Source organism: Cetorhinus maximus, chromosome 11, assembly GCF_964194155.1.
Source record: "Cetorhinus maximus chromosome 11, sCetMax3.hap1.1, whole genome shotgun sequence".
Lineage (NCBI taxonomy): Eukaryota > Metazoa > Chordata > Chondrichthyes > Lamniformes > Cetorhinidae > Cetorhinus > Cetorhinus maximus.
In genome coordinates this window covers 73401852-73425165 of record NC_135889.1, presented here as the reverse complement: position 1 = coordinate 73425165, position 23314 = coordinate 73401852, and the positions used below count along the sequence as shown (strand labels likewise).

General features: G+C 40.9%; 1 protein-coding gene across 1 annotated transcript in view; it reads right to left on the bottom strand.

Moving 5' to 3' along the window:
* galnt5 (polypeptide N-acetylgalactosaminyltransferase 5) overlaps positions 1-23314 on the bottom strand; it is an 89643-nt gene that overhangs the window by 48963 nt on the left and 17366 nt on the right. Inside the window, exons 2-3 of the mRNA XM_078552204.1 lie at positions 13422-13588; positions 662-781 (exon numbers count right to left, since the gene is read on the bottom strand). Of these exons, the coding sequence (XP_078408330.1) occupies positions 662-781; positions 13422-13588 (287 nt within the window). The remainder of the gene's footprint in view (positions 1-661; positions 782-13421; positions 13589-23314) is intronic.

Below are 23314 nucleotides of genomic sequence, written 5' to 3'. Positions count from 1 at the left end.
AGAGGTCCTAACTGCTTTTATTACAACGGGACAGAGTCCCAGAGTGCTGAGGCAGATCTTTCAACCAGCCTGCCTCAGCATTCAGCAGCTCTTGTAGCTGTCTCCAGCTGCTTCTGGGGTTGCATGTCCACCAAACCAAGTTTATGAGGGCTTAAAACAAGGCTGGAGGATTCACCTAGCTGAAATTGGAGGGAGAATCCCCAGGAGAACTCTCATTATGGATGATAGTATTTGGAAAAGAAAATAACAGAAGTAACACCCTTGGGAAGCTGTGAAACACTTTGGATTGGTTCCAGCAGTGAATATCTACTTAAGAGACCAAGTAACATAATAAAATTGGGATTTTCAGCTGTCAGTAAAAGTAGAAAAGGGGTAAACTTTATTTAGTTGTTTAAAATATATGTAGCCCACAGAAAGAAAATAGATTAATTAGCTTTAGTCATTGATAAGTTATTCTAACATGTGAAATCTTGACATGTCATCCTTTCAAATAATAACTCGAAGTTCGAATTTCTCTTTAAACCATTATCAGTCTCTATGCAGATTGTAACAAGTCTTTGATCAGTTTGTATTTGTAGAATGGAATTCACTTCTTTATTTTCATGAAGCACAAGACAAATTATAAAAATAAAATAATTAGAGAAAAGTCATGACACCATACCTGTAGCAATGGCCGCACCTACAAGTCTGGCTCGGATTAAACCATGACGCTCCTGTAGGTGAATAACATGAACTTTTGGGAATTGCGACATGTATTTGTCTAAATTTTCTTTCAGATATTCTATATAACAAGGAGAAAAGTAGAATCTGTTGGTTAAATTGATTTCTCCGAAAAATAATTGGGTAAACTTTTCATATTTGGACTCTTCAAAGAGCGAAATTTGAAAAAAAATCCACATTGATTTACTTTCTTTCTTACTTCAGAAGCAAGTAGAACTTAGTTACAAATGCACATTCTCAAGATGTAAACTAGTAATTTAAGGAAGAAAAGAAAGTAATTAAATAGTCACACTTCCTACATATCGACTGTCAATGCAAGTGATAGGAGTCTTTCATTAATCATTATAATATTTCAAGTAAGTTATTATTCATTGCATTCTCCAGAGTAATTTTTATAATTTCACTGTTATTTCTAATTAGACCAGGTTATCCATTAATTTTTACAACTAAACTTGTATACACTTCCACCAGCTCCTTGAGGTTCTTGCATCCAGTTTTGTTTTATTAGGTGATATGTTTATATCCCCTTCACAATTTTTGGGTGTCGCTGGCTAGGCCAGCATTTATTGCCCATCCCTAACTGCCATTGAGAAGGTAGAGGTTAGCTGCCTTCTTGAACCTCTGCAATTCATGTGGTGTAGGTACACCCACAGTGCTGTTATGAAGGGAGTTCCAGGATTTTGACCCAGCGGCAGTGAAGGAACGGTGATATACTTCCAAGTCAGGATCGCATGTGGCTTGGAGGGGAACTTGCAGGCAGTGGTGTTCCCATGCATCTGCTGCTCTTATCCTTCTTGGTAGTAGAGGTCAGGGGTTTAGAAAATGCTGTCGAAGGAGCTTTGGTGAGTTGCTGCAATGCATCTTGTAGACAGTGCACACTGCTGACACTCTGTATTGGTGGTGGAGGGAGTGGATGTGGTGCCAATCAAGCTGGCTGCTTTGGCCTGGATGGTGTCAAGCTTCTTGAGTATTGTTGGAGCTGCACTCATCCAGGCAAGTGGACAGTATTCCATCACACTCCTGATTTGTGCCTTTTAGATGGTGGACAGGCTTTGGGGAGTCAGGAGGTCAGTTACCCTCCACAGAATTCCCAGCCCCTGACCTGCTCTTGTAACCACAGTATTTACATAGCTGGTCCACGTCAGTTTTTGGTCAATGGTAACCCCGGGATGTTGATAACACTTTTGAGCTGCATCCTCCTCTACGATGCTACCCAAAATAGAATGAGATATTGGTACAGGAAATGGCAGTAACTGACAGCGGAATCTACTGCAGCATCACCAGCCCCAAGAAGTTTCCCTTTTCCAGACACCAGCTGTCCTTCTTGTCTTACTGCAAGCAAGCTGTAGTGAGGTGAAGGAACTCCAGCTTCTGCTGGATCTTATCGGTGTCCATCGCAGTTGTTTCCTGGGACTGCCATGTGCAAGGTCAGTGTAAACCTTGAGTAATGATCAATTATACATACCAATGGAAGTAGCAGCCTCCACTCATTCTGATCTGGCTCCCACTTCCCTTCCTGGTCTCTACTGAGGCCTATAGTAATTTTAATTTTTGCATCTTACACCACCTTAAATGGCCAGCAGCCTCTTTAGGACTGCAACAGCAAATGAGATGGTGTAGTTGCATGCTGGTGAATTCTCTCTTGGTGACGGTATTCCTGCTGGGAGTCCGATGTATATGCCAGAACTTCCCTAATCACAAAATGCCTTGGGGTTTGTGTTGAGAATAGGAGTCCTGCTTTGCCAGAACTTCAATCTGAAAAGAAGAATCCAACCCGTTATCTCCTATAACAAGCACTTTGATTCCAAATTATCAATCAAGGGTGCAACTTGAATGGATTCGCCTAACAGGTGGTGGAATTTGGTTCCACTGAGATTCCACAGTACTCATATAAAGCAGAAAAATTCCAATGGGAAGAAAGGTGATCCTTCCAACCATTTCAAGGAGGCATATCTGAGGTGGTTCCTGGGTAACCCTGGGAATTTTGCATTAGTAGAATTTTTGCTGACAGCTGGCAAGAGTTCCCAGGGACTGAGGAAAGATTCCAGACATTACACAGACAGGGGCCTATTAACTTCATAACAATAGCAGACAGAAGCTGAAAATATTTTTAATTTTCTTCTCCTTGACCTAGCAAAGGCCTTAGAATCTCCTTGGGCAGAGTGACTGGTGATTGAGAAGGTGTATTGATGCCCCTTCATAGTAACATTTGGTGCCCTGTGCCTACATAAATGACCATGTTTTTACAATTTGAATGGAGTCTGCCCGTCTATTATCAACAGAAATAAACCTACATCACTGCATTTCTCTGATAGAGTTAGCTATTGGGCTTGTGGATCCATTAGCAGAGCAGGCTCGAGGTGCCGAATAGCCTACTCCTGCTCCTATATTCCTATTATCTTCTTTGGAAAGCATTTTATATAAAATACATGAGAAGAACAGTCTGCTCAAGCCTCGTCAACGTCAGTGAACTCAGCAAGGACTGAGCACTGATCCTGGATCTTTCCTTGCCTATATGGCTCAGTTTTACACTGTGAAGTGTATTTACCAATGGGGCACCAGAGACAACCTGCATTCCAATATACACCTAGCAAATTTTGTGCTGGTTTTGGGCTAGATAATTTAGGCTAATTTAAGGTAAGGCATGCCATTAAACATCCTGTGTATAACATGTCATCCATGAAGCCTGTGTAACTTACGATTGGCTGGACACCTGAGTAGGGGGCCGATATTGTGAGTGCTTGCAATACTTAAAGCTAACCAGCACCTCTTAAAGGGAAGGTGCACTGCGGTTGAAGCAGGCAGTGACAGTTGTAGGTTCTGGTCTGGGAAATATTGAATAATAGTACAACATGGGAGAGGAAAGGAGCCAAGTTTTTCGGACACTGCCTTAATGGAAGAGGTAGAAAAGTTGAGGGATGTCCTGTATCCACAGGGGGACAGGAAGCCGTCAGACACATACTCAAAAGGTAGCCATGGCGGTTGATGCCAGCAGTCAAGCCCAGACCAGGATGCAGTGTCACAAAAGTTAAATGGCCTCACGTGTCAGTGAATGCATTTTTAAATATATCCTACCAACTGCATTCCTAGCTTCAGACACCATTAAGAACAAGAAGTAGGCCATTTAGCCCCTCAGGCCTGTTCCCTCATTCAACAAGATCACAGCTGATCTGCGACCTAACTCCATTTTGCCTTTGCCCACATCCCTTACCTAGAGTCGGGCATAGATTTTCCAAAATTACCAATTAAAAGTCCAGCTGCACAGTTTTTTGATTGTTTATTCCCACCCTCCTCCCTGCATTGGATTTTCTGCCAGTCATATCAGCTGTGTTGCCTTCATTTTTCACAGCAAATCTTCTAATATATCATATTTCTTCCTCTGCCAAAACTTTTCTCTTCTTGATGGACAAGGTCATGTCTGATCTGTTTTGGTTTGGCTCCCATTGTGACAAAAGCTATGCATTTTTCTTTAGTTTTAGTCAGTAATTGTCCATTTAAATCCAGTCACTCCAGGTAAGTGGTTTGTCACGAGCGTGTAATTATATTAGACTTTAAGGACAACTGTTTCAAAGGTATATTTTTGTTTGCAAACGTTTACATTGAGTTTAAAATACTTTTTCCAAATGGAAGTATGAAAAGACAACATGGCACCTTTTTGAGTTTGTTCAAGCCTTGTCAGACCGTCTTATCTCTAGAGCTGCTACAAAGAGTCATTAAAGTACAAAGACTCTGCCAGTGTGATAACCCTTTTAATTCTGATGGAACGGGAGACAGGAAGAGACTTCAAAGGACCATAACGTAATGGGATTTTCCGGCCCCGTTGTGGCAGGACCCACCGCAGGAGATTCGGCAGCCCAGTCAAAAGTCCATTGACTTTCAGCAGGACCGGATGATTGCGGTGGTTGGGCCAGAAAATCCCACCCAATGACTCCTTGAAAATTAACATAGCAGCCTTTTAAAGTTTTGAACTGTATACTATCTGGCTGAGAACAGCCATTTTGGTGCAGAGCACCCCAGGAAGAACTAGAGACATCATCAGAGGGGTTTCTCTCTGCCACCTGGAATCAAAGAGGAAAGTTATCCAGAAATCAACTGTTGTTCTGCTGAAAAGAATCTAGGCAATCTTCAAATACGATAACCACAGAACTAGTAAGAAACAAGAAACCTTCCCTCTCTCCCAGAACCTGCTTGACCTGCTAAGTCCACCTGAAAAAGGCAAAAAGTGACTGTTGGACTGCTGAGGCCATTGCAGTTGCTAAACCAAATGTCAAGTTTCAACCCCTTCACTTCGGAAAGAAGGAACTCAAGCAATTGGTCAACAATGATCCCTCGTGGACTGATCTGAAATCTCATCTTTTAAGTACCTTTTCTCCTTTAACTGCACTTTAATCTTTGCATCTGTATCTTAGTTAACAACTTTATCACTTACTTAAGTAACTTTCAGCAGTATATTTGAAATAAACTAACCTTTTTCTTGTTTAAGAATAAAGCTTTGCTGCAGGTTAATTTTAAATTGAATCATTTGCAAATTGAAAGATACACACACACACACAAATTCTTAGTTCACGGATCACTTTGAGGAAATGCCAAGAAAATGTCTTTTACGTGGTTGCGACAATTGGGGTTTCTTGTCTGGGATTTTACCCACTGCAAAACGAGCAAAAGCCAAATTTGTGCTGAAATCCAGGATTTAATCTGTTGTGAAAAACTGCGAAAAATTGGAAGTAGAAGGGAAATACCAAAGTCCAAATTGTTTGAAACCAAACTAGAAGTTACAGCAGCAAACATCGTTTTATAGAAAATACTAACAAAAGTTACGATGGCAACTTTTGATGCACAGGGGTTTGTTGATCAGGAGGGTTTGAATTGGCAAAATGGAGCAACTAAAAGCCATGGCTAAGTAGGTAGGATTTAAGATCCCCAGTAAGACGAAGAGACAGGAATTCCTGAAAATGCTTGCTGAGCATTTTGAGTTCAGTCCAGAGTCAGAACACGCAACAGAAGCTAATTCAGAACCAGACCGGGTTACTTTAGCCAAAATGGAGCTGTAAAAGATGAAAATTGAGCTGCAGCTTAAGGCTCAGAAAGAAAGAGGAGAAAGGCAATCCTAGAATGAAAGGGAAGAAAGGTGAGCCCGAGAAAAGGAGCTAGAACTTCAAGCCCAGAAAGAAAGGGAACAGGCAGAGCAATCTCAGAAAGAGAGGGAAAAGGCAGAACAGAATTTCCAGCTAGAGAAGTTGGAACTGGAGCTGCAAGCACAGAGATAAAGACCTAGGGCAGCTTGAAGCTGCTAGGGGAAATCTCACACTGCCTAATGACAGCACAAATCCCCGTAACTCCAAAATAGACCTTAAAGCCCTAAAATTCTCCAAACTTGTTCCCAAATTCGAAGAGGGAGGTTTTAAAATCCTTCTTTACTGCTTTTGAAAAAGGCATTTCCTCAAAGTGGTCCATGAACTAAGAAAACAAAGTTCTGATTCCAATATGCAGCTTATTTTTATAAATAGATTGTGAAAGTGGCTTCAGCTGATTTTTGAACTGTAGATTTACAGGGAGGAATGAAGCTGACTTTGAACAATTATGGACAGTATGGTTTGTTCAGTTAAGTGCATGACAGCCAATTATTTTGAATCCAACCATCAGTGTCCAAGCAAAGCCAAAACAAGTCATTGTTACCAACAAAACATTATCTGCGTAACTTGACATATTCACTGAATTGAGTTATCGGTAGGTAGTAAAACTGATTGATAACTTCACAGAAAAGAGATTGTTAAACCAACTAACTTCCAGTCACTAAAAATTGTAAGAAAGATAAACGCTACAGATTGGATTTCTTTCAGTTTGACCTCCTACACTGTTGCATCTGCCAACTTTGCCAAGTCAAGGTTAATTACCTATTCAAAATGGATGACTGGTAGAATTCCTATCTACACAAAGGAATCTGCCACTATCACCGAAAAATGGCAGTGGTGCTGCAATAGGACGCTGCTGCAGAAGAACAGGCAAAGGACCTCAGAGCACTGAAGATGGTAGAACCTGCTACCTTTGTAAGGCTTAGCAAGATCAGAGGGCTAAACAGATAAGTCAATGGGTGCAAAACAGAAGGGATAAGAGGCCTAATGAGGCCTTCCACCAGGCGATCCACTGGAGTGAGGTTGACGGAGAGAGAGGCGTGGATTGGGAGGATAACTTCTATCCCCCAAGTTATTTTGTATAACTCGATCAGGAAGAAGTAACCAGCAACAGTCCTTGGGGGAACGAGAGTGACACTGAAGCAGTGTCCACACTCCTGAATGTCCACACTCTCCTGTTTCTACTTCTGTGTGGTAGGGAGGGGGAAAGCAAAAATAAAAATCAGCCTTATGTTTATGGGGGTTAAATAAAGTCTGCAACGTCCGTTTTTTGGGCGGTACAAGACCTCCTAAAGGTTGAAAATGGTGACCATGGTATCTTACAGTCATTACAGCACAGGTGGCCATTCGGCCCATCAAGTCCATACCGAGTCTCTGTAGAACAACCAAGTCAGCTCCATTCCCCAGGCCTATCATGTAGCCTTGTAAGTTTATTTCCATCAAATGCCCATCCAATTTTTTTTTTTTAAATCATTGATTGTCTACACTTCCACCACCCTCGTAGGCAGCGAATTCCAGGTCATTGCCACTTGCTGCATAAAATTTTTTTTCCTCATATCCCCCTGCATGTCTTACGCAAAATCTTAAATCTATGTCCCCTTAGACTTTGTATGATCAGGTAATGGGAACAGCTTTTGTCTACCTTATCTAAACGTGTCATAGTTTTGTTTGCTCATTTGTTGGCCCAGAAAGTTAACTGCCATGGATCACCATCTCTATCCGTCCTGTGCTGCCCTTACACATTCCACATAGGTCAAATGCACCCAGTCCATTATATCCATCATCCAATTCTCCTCTGCCTCCCTCTCCAAAGTTTTCCATTGATCTTTCCTTCCAATAATTGTCTCTATCTATCATCTGCTCTAGTGATGTGACCAAAATATTGTATCTTTCTCTCTTTGATATTAGTTTCCTCTTTTCTCCAACCATTTCCAGCACTTCCATATTCGTCTTTCTGTCTGTTTAGGATATGTGGAACATCCTCCTATATCTCCACACCTCGAATGCATTCAGCTTATCAACGGTCTCTTTGTTCCTTGTCCATGTCTCCAAGGCATAACAAGGTGACAAGATGTGGCAATTTTAAAAAAAATTCTTTCATGGGATATGGATGTCACTGGCAAGGCCAGCATTTGTTGCTCACCTCTAATTGCTCTTGAACTGAGTGGCTTGCCAGGCCATTTCAGAGGGCAGTTAAGAGTTAACCACGTCATTCTTTTCCTAAGATTCATGTTCAGTTTCTTTGATGTTAGCATGTCCTTCATTCTGACAAAGCTGGGCTTGACTATCTCAATTCTCCTTCAGATCTCACATCATATCTCCCATCGTCTGTGATAATCTGCCCCAAGGTTTGCAAACTTTTTCACTTATTCCAGAACTTGTCCATTTACTTCAAGGGATTAGTTCTCTGCTTGTCTTGGTCTTCTTCACATTCATTCTTAACTCACGTTCCTCACTCCTTGCTTTCACTTTGTTTATAATTTCCTAAAATGTCTCTTCTGATTCTGCTCAAGTTGTTGATGTTAATCCATCAATGTTGCAATGTGGTAGGTCTTCTTTGTCTCTGAAGATAGCTTCAGTGTACAGGTTGAAAAGTTGGGGACATAACACATCCTGAACATACTTCTCTTTTGATTGGGAAACTGTCTGACAAGCTGCTATCTAGTCTCATCACTGCTAATTGATTCCAATATAGATTCTGAATTATCCTTTTGTCATTTCTGTCAAATTATAGTTTGTTTAAGCATTCCATTACCATCTGATGCTAGGCTCTATCAAATGCCTTCTCAGTCTATAAAGCATGCATACACAAGTTTTTGCATTTCCAGGTATCTTTCAATGACTATTCTCAAGTTAAAGATGCACTTTATTCCCTCTCTTATTCCTTTTATAACGTTGTACAGATCTAACAAATCTCCCATCAATCTGCTTTGCTTCAAGGAAAACAACCCCAGCTTCTCCAAACTAACATTGTAGCTAAAATCTCTCATCCCTGTAACCATTCAGGTAATCTCTACTGCACCCTGTCAAAGACACACACATCCTTCATAAAATGTGGTGACCAGAACTCAAAGAAATGTTCAAGTTGTGGCCTAACCAGAGCGTTATAAAGGTTCAGAATAACTTTCTCTGCTTTTGTACTAAATATTAGTCTGTAGTTACTGAGCATGTCCTTACATCTTTTCTTGAATAAGGGTGGCACTTCTGTCACTTTCCAATCCTTCGGCACCTCCTCCTATCTAGGGAAGATTGGAAGATTATGGCAAACCTTTCTGCTATCTCCACCCCCACTTCCTTTAGCAATCTGGGATGCAAGCCATCCAGACCAGACATCGTATTGACTATAAGCATAGCCAGCCTTTTCAGTACCTGTCTATCAATTTACATTCCATCCATTACCTCTACCATCTTCATTTCTACAGATATTTTGTCAACTTCCTCTTCCTTAAGCCGATACAAAGTACTCATTGAGCTGAATCTTCCGTGGAGTGACAATCACTGTCAGATTGCCACTCCGCTCCATTCTGCTTACCTCAGTCTGCAGCTGCACATTTCACCCTCAGACTTCTGACCCAGGCCTGTTGAGAAATGTGCAGTGCAGCTAGTCTGGGAGTCCCTTCTGTGTAGTGCAGGATCGTCAAGGGAAGTGAAGCCATACCCCCTTTTTATGGCACTAACTGTCGTAAATTGGTAAGTTTAAACGTCTCAGCCATTTTGACAGAAGAGAAGTTAAGTCTGTAAGGTAAGTGGATGAGGAGTTAGGGTGTCGGGGGGGTAGTCAGGTGGTGGGGGCGGTGGTTGAGTGTTGGGGGTCAGTAGTATAGCTACCCTGGAGTTAGAACTGGTTTTAATCCTTCTAACATTTCCTGGGTAACTTCTGCTAAGAGAGTTGTAACCATTCGAAGTCTCTGACTTTAAATCGTTAAGTATATTCAAGGCTGAGATAGGCAGATTCTTAATCAGTAAGGAAATCAAAGGTTATGGGAAAAGGGCAGGAAAATGGAGTTGAAGATTATCAGATCAGCCATGATCTCATTGAATGGCAGAGCAGACTTGATAGGCCAAATGGCCTACTTCTGCTCCTCCGTCTTATGGTCTTATAATGGTCAAAATACCTTTCTCTTTACGGACAGCTGGTGAGAGGAGGAATTAGTGTTCATTAAATTAAACCCTCGTCCTGTCCATAACAGAGTAAATAAGGAAAAACTGTCTATAGTGGCAGAACAATGAGTAACCAGAGAACACAGATTTAAAGAACCAGAGAGCCAGAGGCAACAGAGGAAACAGTTTTCTTCCATGCAGCGAGTGGTTAAGATCCAAAGGGTATGGAGGAGGCAAGTTCAATTGAAGCATCCAAAAGGGAATTAGACTGTTACCTGAAAAGGAAGAATGCGCAGGGTTACGGGGTGAAGGCAGGAGCAGGAGTACGCCATTCAGCCCTTCAAGCCTGCTCTGCCATTCAATAAGATCATGGCTGATCTGACCCTTCTTCAGAGGTTCTGAAGAAGGGTCATATGGACTCGAAATGTCAATGCTGTTTCTCTCTCCACAGATGTGTCAGACCTGCTAAGTTTTTCCAGCATTTTCTGTTTTTGTTTCAGATTTCCAGCATCCGCAGTATTTTGCTTTTAAATTATGGCTGATCTGGTTGTAGTTTCAATTCCATTTTGCCGTCTGCCCCACACAATCCTCGACTCCCATGTCTATCAAAAATCTGTCTAACTCTGTATTGAATAAATTCAATGATCTAGCCTCCACTGCTTTCTGAGGAAGAGAATTCCACGTACTAACGACCCTTTGAGAGAAAAGAATTCTCCTATCCCCGTCTTAAATGGGAGACTTCTTATTCTTAAACTGTGTCCGCTGATTCTAGTCTCTCCCACAAGTGGAAACATCCTCCTGGTATCTACCCTATCAAATCCCCTCAGGATCTTATATGTTTCAATAAGACCACCTCTCATTCTTCTAAAGTGAAATGGGTATAGGCCTAGCCTGTTCAATCTTTCTTCATAAGATAAGCCCCTCAACCCAGGAATGAGTCAAGTGAACCTTCTCTGAACTGTTTCTCACACTATACCTTTGCTCAAAGGAGACCAAAACTGTACTCCATATGTGGTCTCACTAATGCCCTGTACAGCTGCAGTAAAACTTCCCTACTTTTATATTCCACTCCCCTTGCAATAAATGCCAACATTCAATTTGCCTTCCTAATCACTTGGTGTACAAGAATACTAACTTTTTGTGATTCATGTACCAGGACACTGAGATCCAGGAGTGGGGCTAAGTGAATAGCTCCACCAAAGAGCTGGCACAGGCATGAAGGGCTGAATGGCATCCTTTTGTGCTGTTCTACAATTCTATTTTAAGCCACTTAGCCAATACTTGTAGAAGTCTGGAATGGAATATGTTTGAAAGGATTGAATTATAAAACCTGAATAACATTAGGAAAACAATGCCAGCTTCTCTGACAGTGCTTTGAATATTTATGAATGCATGGAGTTATTTGCATTTGTCAGTCACTTACCCAGAAGAGAAAGATTATCAGTCGAACATGAACAATTGCCTTATTTTGGGGACAGGCACTGCAACCCACCAGCAACTTACAAGCATTGAACTGGTATTTCACTCTGTTCATTACATTTTCAAATTACTGACTCACTTTTTGTCTTGCAGTACAGAGTAGATAAAAAGCTTTGAGAAGGGGTCACAGATGTCCCTGATGACAGCTCCAAGTGATAAAGGGTAGACAGCCTACACAACTAAAGCAAAGCGCCAGAGTCCACAGGGAAGTCCACATCTTCAAATAAAGTTCAATATTGAGTAGAACTTTATTTTATTCTTTCCCTCCCCCAGTATCTTGATGTGTGTATTCACTAGCTCTGTAAGCCGCCTGTGCTGTACAGCCCTTATCTCTTCAGAGTAAAGTGAAAACTTTTATTTTCCCTGAAGGAGACTTTCATTTCTAGAGCTATATTTTTCTGCTGGCCCCATAAGAATAAGTAAGACATAAAAAGATAGCTTAAGTGAATTTACTATTTCTAACAAAAAATACCATCATGACTGGCCTTCAAGATTTCAGTAGTAGTTTTTCCAATACAAAATCATTCAAGGAAACATTATTAATCAATCTGTAATCTTTGTCAAAAGTAGACTCAACTGGATCTGAATGACTTTGGAGTGTTGCATTACACTAGCCACATTTGAGAAGCCAGTACAGATACAAATAGTTTAAGATGTCCCAAATGAAAGCATTTATTAGAGTTCAGTTGTCCAGTGAGTAAATGCATTGTGTAGTGAGTTAATGGGACAAACAATCCAAGAGGTTTAACCAAGGAGTTCATTTCGGCTACTGAGACAAAACCATTCAGCATTCCTGAGCTGGGAAGAGTAATAACTGGCTGAGCCTAATGCTTATCATTATAGAGTGATTTCTGCTGGATGTGAGTAATGGTAGCAAGATCCTAACAGGCTAATAGCTCAATGAATAGGTCTATATATGAAGAATGACAGGTTGTGCCTAGTAATTGAACAATACTTAGTTTGCACATTTTGTCCAAGCCGTTACAAACAAAAATGACATTTAATGGTCACTGAATCAGAACCAAAAACAACAAAAAATAATAATGATGATTCTTCAAGCCTTACCTTGTCTCTTAATTATCTAAAAAGTTAATTAGTGACATAATTTAAGATTTAAACACAGCCCTAAATGGATTTGCAACATTTGTTAGATATAATGAATTTTTCCTGGAGCAAAATCTATAATTTAAAATGCCACTTCTGCACAATCATAACCTGATTTCAAAATTATTAACTTTTTACTTTATATACAATCTCATTTTGTGACTGCAGTCAGATGAATCCTAACTATGAACTTATAACTATCGTAAGAAGGAACAAAATCTACTTAGCTACAAAACTCTCACATGATATGGATGATTCTTCTGCACTTTTATTTTCTTTATTTTACAAAAAAAATTTATTTATAATACCCATAATAATTTTGACGATGATTATAAAGATGCAAAGTAAATTCTGATTAATTTGATTTTGGTAGCACGCCTAATTAGACAATTAAAATTCAAACAGGTAAAACTAAAGGCATTCGCTGGGAATTTCCTTGGCAATTTTCCCAGTTGGCTATGGTAATTTCAGTGCAAGATTTGCAGAAACCCCAGAGAAGATTGGGTTTCTGCCAAAGTTAAGGCGGCTGACTAGCAGAACTACTCAAGGAAATTCTTGGTAATAAAAATTTGGAAAGAATGGAATTTGCTAAGTTTACTTTTACTTTTAATTCAAGCAGCCCAACTCATACAGAACATAGTGATTGTTCTGTGGTAACACAGAAAATAGAAACAGTCCAGGTGGCTTTAGCTGTAGTGGCAAAATAAAAATTCTTACAATTCAGAGACTGACATAATACGATATCAATCATAGATAGAAGTGTTTCTTTCAAGTTTCAGAATAATATATTCTTTCCATTTCACTCCTGTTTAAGGGTAATGATATACTTGAGTCATTTGAGGAATATTTAGTTCAGTGACACTGAGCAAACTAGTCCTTTCTTACCTTTGGTGCTGAAGTCATCCACAAGGATAACCTCTTTAATGAGATGAGCAGGTGATCTATTGAAGATGCTGTGAATTGACCTCAGAAGTGTAGACCACACTTCATCCATGAAGCACATGATGATGCTGGTTGTCGGAAGGTTGTTGTGAATTACCTGGTTGGAACACCTGGAAGAAACATCCCCAGGGTTATAAAGTTTAAACAGTGAAGAGTCACGGATTGTGCAATGTTACTTAGATGTAAATCATTCCTGATTCCTCCCTACATTTATCAACTTCCTTCAAATGAGGGAGCGGAAATGAGAGATAGATCGAAAAAAGTGGTCCCAATACTGACCCTTGGAGAACACTACTGTTTATCATCCTCCAATCTGACAAAAAACATTTACCATGACTCACTGTTTTCTGTCCTTAAGCCGATTTTTTGTCCAGGCCGACCCTGACCCTCCTATTCCACGAGCTTCAATTTTGTTGACCAGCTTTTTATGTGATGCTTTTCAAACACTTTCTTAAAATCCATACAGATGACATTCATTGCATTCCCTTCAACGCCTTATCGGTTACCTCATCAAGAAATTCTATGATTAGTCAAACATAATCGCCCTTTTACAAATCAGTGCTGGCTCTCTTTAATTAACCCAAACCTCCCCATGTGCCTGTTGGTTTTTTCCTCCCGATTGTTTTTAAAACCCAACCCACTACTGGTGTTAAACTGGTCGGCCTGTAATTACTAGGAATGTCTTTACACCTTTTTTTCAATAAGCGTGTCACATCTGCCACACTCCAATCCTCTGGCACCTCCCCTATAACTATGGAAGATTGGAAGATTATGGCAAGCCTTCTGCTATCTCCAGTCCCACTTCCTTTCGCAATCTGAGATGCAACTTATTCATTCATAAGCATAGCCAGCCTTTCCAATATATCCTGCCTATCAATTTCCACCCCATTACCTCCACCATCTCTGCTTCTAGCAATATTTTGTCAGCAATCTCTACAACACTGATACAATGCGCACATCAAATATTCTAGCCTTGTCCTGCATCTCTTGAGCATGCATCACTCTCTTGGTCCCTAATAGGACCCACCCTGCCACTTACTACCTGCTTACTATTTACATGCCAGTTTTGGGTTCCCTTTTATGTTAACTACTATTCTATTCTCGTATTCTCCCTTTGCCAGACTTATTTTATTCTGCACATCCTCTCTCAACTTATTATATTTGGTCTGGTTTTTGCTTGCATCATTCGCCCTCTTTTTTTGTTTCTATCCCTCGTCATTCAAGGAACCTTGGCTTTGTTCCCCAACCTTTTGCCCTTGTTGCAATGTACCTAGCCTGCTCCTGAAACATCTCCTCTTTAAAGATCACCTATTATTCCATTGGTTCTTCCTGTCAGTCTTTGGTCCCATGTTGCCCTGGCTAGATCCTCTTTCATCCCATTGACGTTAGCTCTCTTTCGATTCACAAGTTCTACATTAGATTAACAGAATCACAGAATTTTAACGGCACAGAAGGAGGCCATTTGGCCCATTTGTCTGCACTGGCTCTCCAAATGAGCATTATGACCTAGTGGCATTGCCCTGCCTTTTCCCCATACCCCTGCATATCGCTTCTATTCAAATAATCATCCAATGCCCTCTTGAATGCCTCGATTGTACCTGCCTCCACCACACTTCCAGGCAGTGCATTCCAGACCCGAACCACTCATTGTGTGAACAATGACAGGGAGAACAGCTTCTCCCTACCTACTCTGTCCAGCCCCATCATGATTTTGAACATCTCTATCAAATCTCCTCTTAGCCTTCTTCTCTCCAACGAGAACAGTCCCAACCTCTCCAATCTATCCTCATTGTTAGAGTTTCTCATCCCTGGAACCATTCTTCTAAACCTCTTCTGCGCTCTTTCCAATATGTTCACATCCTTTCTATAGCGTGGCGCTCAGAACTGTACACAATACTCCAGCTGAGGTCTAACGAGTGTCTTATATAAATTTAGCATAACCTCCTTGCTCTTGTACTCTATGCCCCTATTAATAAAGCCCAGGATATTTTATGCTTTATTAACTACTCTTTCCACCTGTCCTGCCACCTTCAATATCTATGCACATATACACCCAGGTCTTTCTGCTCCTGCACCCCCTTCAAAATTTCACCCCTTATTTTATATTGTCTGTCCACGTTCTTCCTATCAAAAGGTATCACCTCATACTCCTCTGCATTGAACTTCATTTGCCACCTATATGCCCACTCCACCAACTTGTCTATGTCCTCTTGAAGTTCCACACCGTCCTCCTTGCAGTTCACAAAACTCCCAGGTTTCGTATCATCTGCAAACTTTGAAATTGTCCCCTGCACAGATCATTAATCTATATCAGGAAAAGCAAGGGTCCCAATACCGACCCCTGGGGAACTCCACTACAAACCTTCCTCCAGCCCGATTGTTGCTTGCTCTTCTCCATTACTAGTATAATTGTGAAACAAAAAGAAAAAAAGGTGCACAATACATGAATTCTTTAAGTGAGAACCAGGCCAAATACAATAAGAAATACATTGATCGAAGATCACTCTTACCCAAGTATTCTATCACAGGCACTTGATGCATTTGGCCCATCTTATTCCTCAGCACCAGATCTAGCAATGCCTCCTTCTTAGATGGATTACTAACATACTAGTTAAGGAAGTTCTTCTGAATATGTATCAGAAATTCCTTTCATCTCCTTTCCCTTTACTGTAACATTATCCCAATCAATTTTTGGGTAATGAAATTTCCCAATATAGTTCTTGCACATCTCTGTGATTTCAGAGTAAATTTGCTCCTATCTCTCTTTATTTGGATGCCTATAGAATACTCCCAGAAGCATGATCATAGCTTTCTTGATTCTTAATTCTAACCAAATGGATTCTGTTCTTGAGCCTCCCGCAAGCACATCTTCATTTTCCAACACTCCAATGTCTTTCCTATTCAGTACTGCCACTCCACCTTCCCTATCTTTTCTGAATACTTTGTATCCTTGAATATTAAGCACCCAGTCCTCATCATTTTTAAGTCACATTTCCATTATTGCCATTACGTCAAATTTCCATGTGGCTATTTGGCAAACCTTATTCACCACACTTTTTGCATTTACATATGTGCACTGTAAACCTATGTTTTCCTTGTAGTCCTTCTTGGTTTGCTCCTGTCTATTGTGCTACTACTTCCTTCTCTAATACTATCCAACACTCTCAGTCCTTTTATGCACCTTGTGCCTCTTTTGTACTTCCATATGCTGGTGCCCAATCCCTGCCAATTTAGTTTAAGTCCTCCCAAACGCCACACTAGTGAATCTCCCCACAATGACATTGGTCCTGTCCTATTGTGGTGGCAACGTGACCCTTTTGAACAGGTGCCTCCTGTCTCAGAACTGATCCCAGGATTACTTATAGCCTTATATCGTTTAGTTAGATGTCCCACTGTTTGTTATAGTCTGAAATTAAATTGATATTTAGGCGTTCTCTTTATAATTGAGTACATATTTCCCCAATCACCAGAATGCAGACAAAATCTCCTGTTAAAACATTGGTAACAACCTGTGCACATGAAGTTTCTTAATTCAAAAAGTCCTCTAGTGGTTATAGCCAGTTTTCTTCTGCATTTTAAGGAACAGTGACACATGACTGGTGGACAATAGGCAATGAATAGACAGTAATTAGCTCTCCAAAGCAGTAAGTTGTTAATTATATAAATTAAGGGGAAATGTTTACAGGTAGGGGCACTCACTGGAAAATTACCTGTGAACATGACACTATGGGGTGATGGTGGTATAGTGGTAATGTAATTGGACTAGTAACCTAGAGGCCCAGGCTAATACCCAGGGGACATGTGTTTGAATCCCACCGTGGCAGCTGGTGGAACTAGAATTCAATTAACTAATATATAAAGAGACAATTTTCCCCTTAAGAGGATGTTAATTTATTTGATTTTTTTTACTCAAAAGAGTATAAAAAGACATTTTTAATTTGTTTATTTTATTGTACTCAAAAGAACATAAAGAAACACTTGCAGGGGCTGCAGTGCATCATCAGCCCCGGAAATGATATTTTAATCCAGTCTGATAAGTTTTCTTTGCTTTTAGTTTTTGTTAGTGTCCCTTTAAGGGGCTGTCAACTGGTTAATTTGTTTATTAGTTAATTTGTTTAACTGGTATAATCAAAAGAGACACTTACTGACACTAGTGAGAGCTGCGGATTTAGGAACTTTACATTTGTAACGTTTCACTGTTATGGACTTGATTTTCCAGACAGGTTTCTCATTAGAAACACTGAACTTTATTTACAGGCTGAAGCAGCAGTTACATGCTTCCATCAAGCTCCACAGCTAGAAGAACTCCCACTCTAAAGTTCCCCGTGCTTAGAGCTGATTTGTTCAAACTGTCACATGATACTATACAACACAATAAGTCTTAAAGCTACAGTCACTACATTCCTTAAAGCTACAATTACTACACTCACTTTGTGAGTAAGTCTAAAACTGAGTAAAGATTGACTTCTGGTCTTCTCTTTCACCAACTGGCTGTAAGAATTTTAACATGGGAACAGAGAATGGTTGCCTAAAGGTGAAGATTAAAAACTAGGATTTTTTTTAAAAACAGAAGATTACAATCTGAGCAGCTTTTGTGGAGAATAGCTGAAAGCAAGTGTAAATTGTCATGGTATTTCTCAGAGTCTAAACCATATGACTAATGGAAGAATGACGTGAATATGTGCACGTGTTATGTCCCTATCAAAGGGGAAAGAAGTTATAGCCTTAGCATTGTTGCTTCCTAACAAAAGTTAAATCAGAAGTAAAGTATTTTGTGAGCTGGAAGCCCATCAGTTGGATGCTGGGGAAGGTTTGCCTTTTCCATTAAGTTTCATGCATTAAATTTACCAGAAAAATTATCTATTAGATGCCCATGAGGCATGGTCAGACTTTGATAGATTTCAAGAGATGGAGGGACAGACTATATAAAAGATTGCAAAAATTCAATTTGGAGATTCCTTGTTCAGTGATCATCTTTAAATGACTGGATTGTGCTAAAGTGTCGTACATGGACAGACTCCTGGTCTTAACTGGGGTCCAGTTCTCAGAAAAGACTTCCATTTGGAGCAAATGTCTCCTGCCTTGAAAAAATTCTTGGGGAAACAGTCACTTCCAGCAGCCCTGATAACACAAATGGGACATTCTGCAGTGCCGAAAAGAACAAAAGACTCAATGATTGCAGCTTTTTGAGATCGTCCAGATAACTGGGCACAGGTGCCAATACAAAGGAAGAGCTAGACAGAAGTAATGAGGATATAAGTATTTTTAGAACCTGAAGCATCTGGAATAGAACAGCAAAGCAGGTGAATGAACCGCAGGAAAGCCTGGGGTACAGTTAACAGGTGCTTCAGGTGTAACTCAAAATCATTGTGATGGTCTACCCAAAGCAGCAGAGCAGGGTTCTCGAAGTGACGCAACACACAGAGAATTTGGAAGCTATAGATGAGAATCAACTTGAAGGAATTGTATTCGTCACAAGAAGCTTGAGTCTAGTGATGAGTATATTAATGGCAGATTCATTCATCTGACATAAATCATGAATAAAAAACAAAAACAGAAAATTCTAGAATTACACAACAGGTCAGTATTTGTGAAAACGCAAGTCCCTTTCTCAGAACCTAAAACTGAAAGATCAATTGTACCCTTTTTTTAAGTGTAGAAGTGAGAGAAAAAGGGGAAAAGAAGTAATAGATCCTTCAGTCAGGCAAGTTAATGAGTTTAATGTTCAGTAAACCAGAAAATGATGGAAATACTCAAAAATGGATGCAGGCATTGTTGAACTCAATATTGACTCCTGAAGGCTATAAAATTCCTTAAAGGAGGATTCCCCTCTACCATGATGGACAGGGTCTTCACCATGTTCATTCCATTTCCCACACTTCTGGCCTCACCCCTTCCCCTCCATCCCAAAATCAAAATAGGATTCCCCTTCTCTTTTCATCCCACCAGCCTGTGTATTCAACAATCATTCTCTGCGATTTCTGCCACCTCTTTTGTGATGCCACCCATCAAACACAATTCCCCTCCTCTCCCTTCAGTATTCATTGGGACAGTTCTCCTTTTGAACCCTCATCCACTCCTTGATCAGTCTACCCCCTTCCCATGGCACCTTCTCCCTGCAAGCATAACAGATAAAACACCTACCCTTTCACCCCCTCCCTTCCCACAGGCTAATGTTCCAAATACTCCTTCCAAGTAAAACAGTGATTTGCTTGTACTTTTTTCAACGTGTATACTGTACTCACGATTCACGATGCAGTTTGGGAGACCGTTTTGCAGAGCACCTCTATTCAGTGCACAAAAGTGACCCCAAGTTGCAGTCACCTTTCATTTTAATTCTCCCCCCGCCCAACCGCGCCCCCCAATTCCCACTCTGACCTCTGCCTCCTACACTGTTACAATGAACTCTATTTACATTTGAGAACAACACCTTGTTTTTCAATTCAGCACTTTACAGGCTTCTGGACACAACAATGAATTGAACAATTTCAAATCATAACCTCTGCCCCCATTTCTCCAGAAAGCAGTTGTTGATGATGGTTCTGATATTCCCATTTACACCTCCTCTAGACCGACATTTTTTTCACTTCTCCTGCCTCCCAAAAGATTTCATCTGTCAGCACATCTCTGACCGATGTGAGGTCTCCACAATGTTGGGAAAACTGAACCCATTAACTCAATTTCCCTCTCCAAAGACGATGGGCAGAATTTTCTGCCTGTCGGGCGGGCAGGCCCAACCCAATCTCTGGTGGGCGGGGAGCCGATCCCCGCCAGCCAAATGGGCTGCACCGCCATTTTACGTGGGCGGGCCAATTAAGGGCCCACCCAGCGTGACGTCCAGCGGGAAGCGCAATTGCTTCCTGTGCAGGCGGGGGGGATTCCCTAAAAGCGAGAGTGCGCTCTTTCGCACATGTGCACGAAAGAGCGCACATCTCCCTGAGGCAAAGTGCAGCCTCAGGGAGATCACTTTCACTTTGAAAAATATATATTTTTTAAATTCCCTAACATGTCCCCCTCATGTGACATGAGATGGGACATGTTCATAATTTACAGAATAAATTTATTAAAATTTTTAAAGCCCTGCATGAAACGTCATCCCGCCGCTGGATGAGGTTTCATGTTTTCTCTATTTGCCGCCGGGGCTCCTGGCCTGCTCGCCAACCTTAAGGTTGGACAGGCAGGTCCTTTAATTGTTTAAATGATCCTGTCAATGGCCTCAATCGGCCATTGACAGGTCGGCGGGCCAGCAGCTGATTTTGCTGCGCCCCCGCCTTCCTGAAAATTTAAATGGGGCGGGATGACGTCTGGGGTTCCGCCCGACGTCATCCTGTGTCATTTTATACGTCGGCGAGCGGGCCTGGCCCCCTGCTCGCCAACGGCAAAATTCTGCCCAATGTCTGACCGAGTAGCTCCAGCATTTTCCATTTTTGTTTCAGATTTTCAGAATCTGCAGTCATTTTGCCATTCTATCAATAATTAGCAACCTGCTCGGAAGAAAACAAAATGAAAAACTGGCTGAATCTGCAACTGCAACATTAACATATCTATTCTCTCCACAGGTACTGACTTCTAGCATTTTCTTTTCTAAATAAAAGCAGGAGCCTGTTACATGTCACAGAAGATTGTCTTATGAAGCAATGAAAACGGATTAGCAAAGCAAAATGACATGTAAACAACTAAAATAGAGAAAAACATAAAAAACTCCATATAATAAAGGCAAGATGGGGGAGGGGGAAACATGTAGGTACAAACTGAAAACAGGAAATGTTGGAAACATAGAATAGGAGCACCAGTTCTGAAAAGAGAAATAAATATCCTAGGCACAAATTCCCTCTATACACCACCTCTCCACTACTAGAGCAGCTCTTGAAGAAGGTTCTACCCAAGACGTTAATTAGTCTGTCATTCTTCTACCTCCCTAAAATCTGTTCTTCTTTATATTTTCTCATTTAACAGCAGAAGATGCAATGGCTGTTTCCCTTACTCCACAGCAGTTCACTACAGGGAGTAGGAAGGGGCGGGGTGGTGAAGAGACAATAACTTTATGTTTGCTGCCTGTAACATTGCTGGTCTCTATTTATCTCAGTGCAACAGTGATGTTAAAGATTGACAGCATTTTAGATAAGCATTGTGTCTGAACATTGCTGTAACTCTCAACTATTTAATAATAATTCACAATTATCTATTTTAAATGTTATTCCCCAATGGCACACATTCATTGAACAATTACATTCTGATTTAGTCCAGTGGGAAAATGGATCACATTTCATATATAGACAGGAAGCTCCTCTGTTTGATCCTTAATTTTGCTGAGGTAGCTGATCTCAGGCAAAATGGAAAAAGGGACATTACAAATCACATCAGTGCCCCTGGGCTGGGGAGTGGGGCAGAGTTCCTGTGATCCCCCCTAAAAGTTGATAGTTGCCAAGCCTGGGTTTATTGTAATGTTGCCGCAAATGAAATATCCTCTCAATTTTCAACATCCAGGCTCTACATGAAGACTATTTGAATGAAGTACCAGAGAGTTACTGGCTGCAAAATGTTATCCCAGCATGACTCGTTTGGATGAAGTGTGAAACTTTGTCCAGGCCGTATCTCTTTACTCCCATTTCCGGCAGGCAACTGACTGGCATGTTGTAAATGTAGTCTGGTTTCTACTGCTGTCCAAGCCTCTGGGGAGGGTGGCCCGCCAGCTTCCCATGTGGGAATTTAACTTTGCCCAATAATGTTTCATTTGAAGTACAGCATCTCTTGAAGTGCTGAATGAGATCATGGCTGATCTATATGTTAACACCATTTACCCATGGCTATGTAGCCCTTAATAGCCTCACCCAACAAAAATGTATCAATCTCAGTTTTGAATTTTTCAATTAACTTAGCCTCAATAGCATTTTGGGGAGAGTATTCATTTCCACTACCTTTTGCATAGCATTTACAGCACAAAAATGGGCCATTCTCCGCGTAAGCCTTCCTTTTATATAGTCATAGAGGTCTACAGCACAGAAAAAGGCCTTTCGGCCCATCGAGTCTGCGCCAATCAAACAAGTACCTAACTATAACAACAAAAACAAAAATAGCTGGAAAAACTCAGCAGGTCCGACAGCATCTGTGGAAAGGAAGACGGAGTTAACGTTTCGAGTCCGTATGGTTCTACATCGGTTCTATTTTTGTTTTTGTTTCAGATTTCCAGAATCTGCAGTATTTTGCTTTTATCTAAGTACCTAACTATTCTAATCCCATTTTCCAGCATTAAGCCAATAGCCTTGTATGCCATGGCATCACAAGTGCACATCCAAATACTTCTTAAATGTTATGAGGGTTTCTGCCTCTACCACCCTTTCAGGCAGTGAGTTCCAGATTCCCACCACCCTATGGGGGAAAAAAATTCTTCATCACATCCCCTCTAAACCTCCTGCCCCTTACCTTAACTCTTTGCCCCCTGGTTATTGATCCCTCCACCAAGGGGAAAAGTTCCTTCCTCTCTACCATATCTATGCCCCTCATAATTTTATACATCTCAATCATGTCCCCCCTCAATCTCCTCTGCTCCAGGGAAAATAACCCCAGACTATCCAATCTCTCCTCATAACTAAAACTCTCCAGCCCAGGCAACATCCTGGTAAATCTCCTCTGCAGTCTCTCTAGTGCAATCACATCCTTCTTATAATGCGGATTACAGAACTGCATGCAATACTCCAGCTGTGGCCTAACCAACATTTTATACAGTTCCAGCATAACCTCCCTGCTCTTATAATCTATGCCTCGGCTAATAAAGGCAAGTATCCCATATGCCTTCTTAACCACCTTATCTACCTATCCCGCTACCTTAAGGAACC